This window comes from Chelonus insularis, unplaced genomic scaffold (assembly GCF_013357705.1).
Source record: "Chelonus insularis isolate UGA/USDA-ARS -01 unplaced genomic scaffold, ASM1335770v1 contig_17_pilon, whole genome shotgun sequence".
NCBI lineage: Eukaryota > Metazoa > Arthropoda > Insecta > Hymenoptera > Braconidae > Chelonus > Chelonus insularis.
This window is the reverse complement of record NW_023276415.1, coordinates 1,105,855-1,111,275: the sequence shown is the minus strand read 5'-3', so window position 1 is coordinate 1,111,275 and position 5,421 is coordinate 1,105,855. Positions and strand designations below refer to the sequence as shown.

At 28.5% G+C, this 5,421-nt stretch overlaps 1 protein-coding gene across 1 annotated transcript; it reads left to right on the top strand.

Moving 5' to 3' along the window:
- Positions 1 to 1,297: 1,297 nt before the first annotated feature.
- Positions 1,298 to 5,176, top strand: LOC118064298 (uncharacterized). The gene is given in 8 exon segments (XM_035078800.1): positions 1,298 to 1,510; positions 1,589 to 1,816; positions 1,898 to 2,065; positions 2,142 to 2,372; positions 2,594 to 2,721; positions 2,871 to 3,072; positions 3,613 to 4,426; positions 5,163 to 5,176. Coding segments are annotated over 8 exon segments (1,893 nt in total). The 5' UTR covers positions 1,298 to 1,402.
- The last annotated feature ends 245 nt before the right edge of the window (positions 5,177 to 5,421 follow it).

Here is a 5,421-nt window from a genome sequence, read left to right as displayed (position 1 = left end):
AATAAACATATTTAAAATTTTTATTATAATAGGGTAAAACCTTATGGAAGCTTTCAAATTATAATGGAGGATAGGTAAATAAATATTAACCACAGAATTATCAAAAAAAAAAAATTCACAAAACGATCTTTTCAAGAAGCTTAGATGCATGTCCCCAACTTCTTCAAAATAATAGAAAATTAAATTATTTAAACTTTGATAGTTAAATCTATAAATATTTGTTGGTGTTGAGGTAATAATTTCAATAATAACCAATAAGATAAAGTAATGTTATATATTTTATAAGTTATAATTTTAGGTATAAAAGAATTTCCTTTATTAAATGATTTAGTCTTTATTACTATTAATTATTATACGATTACTTTCATTGAATCATAATTGAACTACGTGATAGATTATGATAAATCTTGCAAAAAATTTGAAATTATTTAAGAAACATTGTTGTAGAATATTAATTATTTCCTTCAATTTCTTTCTTGTAATTTTCGAACATTCTATACTGATTAAAGTGATGCATTTTCCGAGTGTTCGCTGGCTAGCTACTAATCCACTGAAAAATTTAAGTTACTATATAATTTAAATTTATTTTTTCTGTTCTACAGACAAAAAATTGGATACATACATTGAATCTTTTGACCGATTTTTTGAAAATGTAGAAGCATTTTTTTGCCGTATACAACCCTCTCAACCTTGTATCTTTAGATATTTCTCTAAAAAAAAATCTCGTAAAATTAAAGAGAAAAAGAAATTGAATAATACTAATCTAAACAAAGTAAATTACTTACAACCATAAATTGAGTTGCCCTTTTGCTACATCATCCCATTTTTCAGTGTTGAATAAATGAGCATAATCTATAATTCGTATGTATGCGATCATTTTTGCATCTTCCAAACGACCTATAATAAAGTTTCGGAAATGTTATATGACTAAATAATAGAAATTTTCAAAATGCGAAGATTATTAAAATGTATAAATGAACAATAAAACAATAGCTTACTGCTTAAATAATAATTTTTATTTTGATAAGACATGATTACATATGTTACTCAATTTTGCGTCGTAAAATAGAACAGGAAGGGGTTAAACCTGAGAAAGGGTCAATTTGTATTGAGTGGTGGGAGACACGTGTTGTAACAGAAAATCTATGTGGTGGGACCATGAAGACTACAGAACAGGAGTCCAAACTCTGGGGCCTCTCATACGGAAAATTCGTACATAAAATTTTTTAGAGCAAGGGTTCTAAAACCAGCCACCAGTAGCGCTGAATTACGTAGTGTACCGAGTGAATTTAGCAGCATGTAAGACGCGCGAAGTTAGTAAGAAGACGTCATTGAATTTAGCTAACCTTTTGCTAAGTGGAAAATGTTGTGATAAATTGTAAATTTTTTAAATTGTGTAAAAATGACAAAATGTTGTGTTGTGCAAGGATGCAAAAGCGGTCATTCAGATGATGAGCGGAAACGCAAAGCTAAAGGTTTACGGAAAAGAACACTCTTTCAAGTTCCAAAAGTGAGTATCACTCATTGCATTTGGAGTGAGTTTTTTAGATGAAATTTATTTACAATGCTACTTAAAATTAATTTACAGTGTCATATTCGACGTCAACTGTGGGTAAATGCTCTTCAACAAGAACTTAAAGACAGTGATCGTGTCTGTGAACTTCATTTTTTGGATGAATATATCGTAAAGGGCAAATCAGTTTTGATCAATGGGGAGTCTATTTTCATAGAAAATGAAAGGTGGCATTTAACTGATAACGCGATTCCTCTTAGAGAAGAAAAATGTCAAAATCAGCAATCGATGAATTGCAATCAGGTATTTAACCAATCCCTTAACGTAATTTTTTATATATAAGAAGAAAAAAAAATTAATTAATAAATATTTTTATTCTTAAAGTCTACTGAAGAAGAACAATCGTGTTCGCTATCAGAACAACAAATTTTTGATCAACAATTTATTCAAGAAGAGCAAATTCTTCTAGTTGACACTGAAAATTTACAGCCAACAGGACTACTATTGGAGCAGTCTGTTGAGCCATCAGTTTCCCAAATGGAATGCGATGAGGTAAAAGTTTAAGATAACATTGAAAATTATTAAACTGAAAATATTTGAAAATAAAAATAATTGTTTATTTTTGCAGATTATACCAAATGAAGTGTTGCTAGAGCAAACTGCATCATCTTTATCTGCAGTTTCATTAGCTTTACCAAATGAATTGTCACTAGAGCAAGTAGTATCATCGTTTTCGGCAGTTCTACCAGAACGTTGGTGTTACTATGTACAATCATCGGATATGATTTTGATTCATCTCGATGTAGGTAGCTTGTTGGAAAAATTAAGATTACGAGTAACAGCTGATCTTTCTGTTACGGTAAGAATATAAACGCAATTTGTATGTTCAATAAAATAAAATTACAATAAATAATTTAAATAAATAACAAAGAAAAATAAATCATATAAACTAAGAAATAAGTAAATAGACTAAAATTAGATAATTTTAATTAATTACAATAATAAATTAAATTACAATCAAATTTATATAGAACATAATTGAAACAAATTGACTTTAAATATTGTATGTCATTATTCTAGCTTGTAATGCCACATCGATCAGAAATAATTCTCACTGATCGTGTATCATCTATGGAAGAATTGTACGCATCTATGCGTAAAGCAGAATCACTCACAATTTGTTGCGGAACATTATTTGATGAAAATAGGTAAAAATATTTTTAAATACATTTGTTTTATTCTGTTACAATTTTTTTGATATTAATTACAACTGAAAAAATGTATCATAATAGATTTCATCTACATTCACAATTACAAATAATTGATAAGTGTGGTGGATTTCTCATCGTTTTTCCAGATATGCCACCCAGTGTAGTGGAATCATCACACCAAATGAAAATTATCAGCGTCAGCAATTAAATCCTCGCTGTCGAGCGTGCCGCATACTTCGCCAAAGAATACAAGCAAACATGAGATATAAACGCGATTCGACACTTGCTTTTCGTATTAAACGAAAAAAGGAAATTTACCGACAACGATGTCATCGACTTATTAAGAAGGTATGATGTATTTATTTTTTAAATTGTTGTGTCGGCAACCTGTAGTCGTAACATTTGACGTAATATTAAAATTACTTCATATTTGTTACATATTTCATTTTAATATAATGTATTAAATTCCTAATTTATTAACTTCAATAAAATGCAGATGAACATAATAATTTCATTTCATTTTGAACGTATAATTTGTTACTAACTATTACCACAATTAAATAACTTTAATAGTTTTTTTTTATCATATATTTTATAATATTTCATCATTTTAAGGTTTAGACACCGTAGACTGCTGACCTACCATACTTGACAAAAAACTGATGTACTTCTCACTGAAATATTTAAAAAAAAGTGCAGTCATCTCAGTAATGATGGTCTGTATCAAGTTAAATGAATAATTTAATAATTTCATGATCCATTGTAATAAATGTTAATCGTAATTTGGAAGTATATTTTGAAGATTCGAGCCGCGTATAATAATTTATTGTATTATATTCGAAGTAAACTCTTGGCGTGCTGATTAAAAATATAATTATTATTTTTCAGCAAGAGATATTGCAGCAAAAATTAATGACAGCCAAAAAACGGTGTAGTGAACGTTCTGAAAAAATTTTAAAAGAGCAACTGACGCAATTGCCAGAGTTGCAACAGCTTGCTGTTTGGAGTTGTTTTGAAGCTGCTAAACATAAAAAGGTCAAAGGCCGAAGATACGATTTAGAATGGATCTATGAATGTTTGTCAATCAGGATGAAGGGCAGGAATATTTATAATTTTATTCGGGAACGTAATATTTTACCTCTTCCACACATCGAGACTCTTAATAGATATATTCAAAAAATTAGTTCTTCGGCTTATGGATTTCAACCAGCATTATTTGACTGCATGAAACAAAAAGCACAAGGAATGACACTATCAGAAAGAAGAGGGACTCTTATTATTGATGAAATAAAATTAAGTGAAGCAATAAATTTTAATATCCAAAAAATGGAATTCTCTGGTTTTGTTAATCTCGGACAATACACTTCAGAACGTGAAAAAAATGTTCCAGGGGATCATGCATTAGTTTTTATGTATGTTCCTTTTCGTGGACGATGGTTGCAAGCAGTAGCGGCTTTCATCTCTAAAAATTGTGCTACCAGTGCTGTTCTGCATACATTAATTATTGAGTGTATAATTTCATTAGAAAGTGCTAATTTCTTTGTGGATGTCATTACAAGTGACGGTGCCCAAAGTAATCGTGGAGTGTGGACCAAGTTTGATATTTCAGAGTCCATAATATCTTGTCAGCATCCTTGTGATACAAATAGATAATTATTCATGATATCGGACTTTTCTCATCTAATTAAATGTTTGCGAAACAGTATTAAATTGACTATTAAAATCTCTAAATTAATAACATATTATTTAATATTGTAAAATAAAAAAATTATTGTATACGTGTTATAAGAAATGTATTTTCTCTATAATTTATATAAAATACATTGGATAAAAATTATATTTTGATATTTTCAATGTTATGTTATTCCTAAAAATAATATAACAATCATGGAAAGTGGTACTTATAAGCTAGATAATATAAGTTATTAAAATACCTAATAATTTAACATTAATATAAAATTTGAGTATACTTTAATTATTTTCAATTTCATTCAAACATTGTTCAATTCCTTCAAAAATAGGATTATTAATAATATAATTAATACTCTTGTTATAATAATGTTTAATTTTGTGTTTACTATCAATTTTTTTCTATACAAAAAGTAAATTCAATTTTTTTATATTTTTAATTATGTATTTAAATATACCGGGAATTTCCCCCTCTACCTCGGTAACTTAGCGACCACAGTGCACTCTGCCCGCGAACGTTATTTTTTCAAAATTCCGGCTCAACTTTTATACACAGAGTTTGGACTCCTGTTCTATAGTCTTCATGGGTGGGACAACGACTCTTTGGTTACTCTGCTGAAACGGAAGCCATATTTAATTTTTTTGAAAATATCTATAAATAAACTGGATAATTATGGTATTACTAGATTTATTATGGAATCTATTTGTTATTCAATAACACGTTATCATTAATAAGGTTAATTTTGCAGAACATTCTTCATAATAAACAATTAAAAAGCGGTCTGAGGGCGAGCTTCAAGATTTGCGCACCTAACTTGCCAGTAAAGAAAATTAAAAGACAGTTTTTCATAAATTTTTCTCATTTTTATTATAATCATAAGTATTGATAACAATTATAATATTTTTTATCTGTTAATGATGTTTATGTGACGTCAGGAATTGATTGTTAATTTGCTTATTTAAATTGTTTTTGTTTGAACTGCGAAAAAATCTTTTAAAAAAGCCATT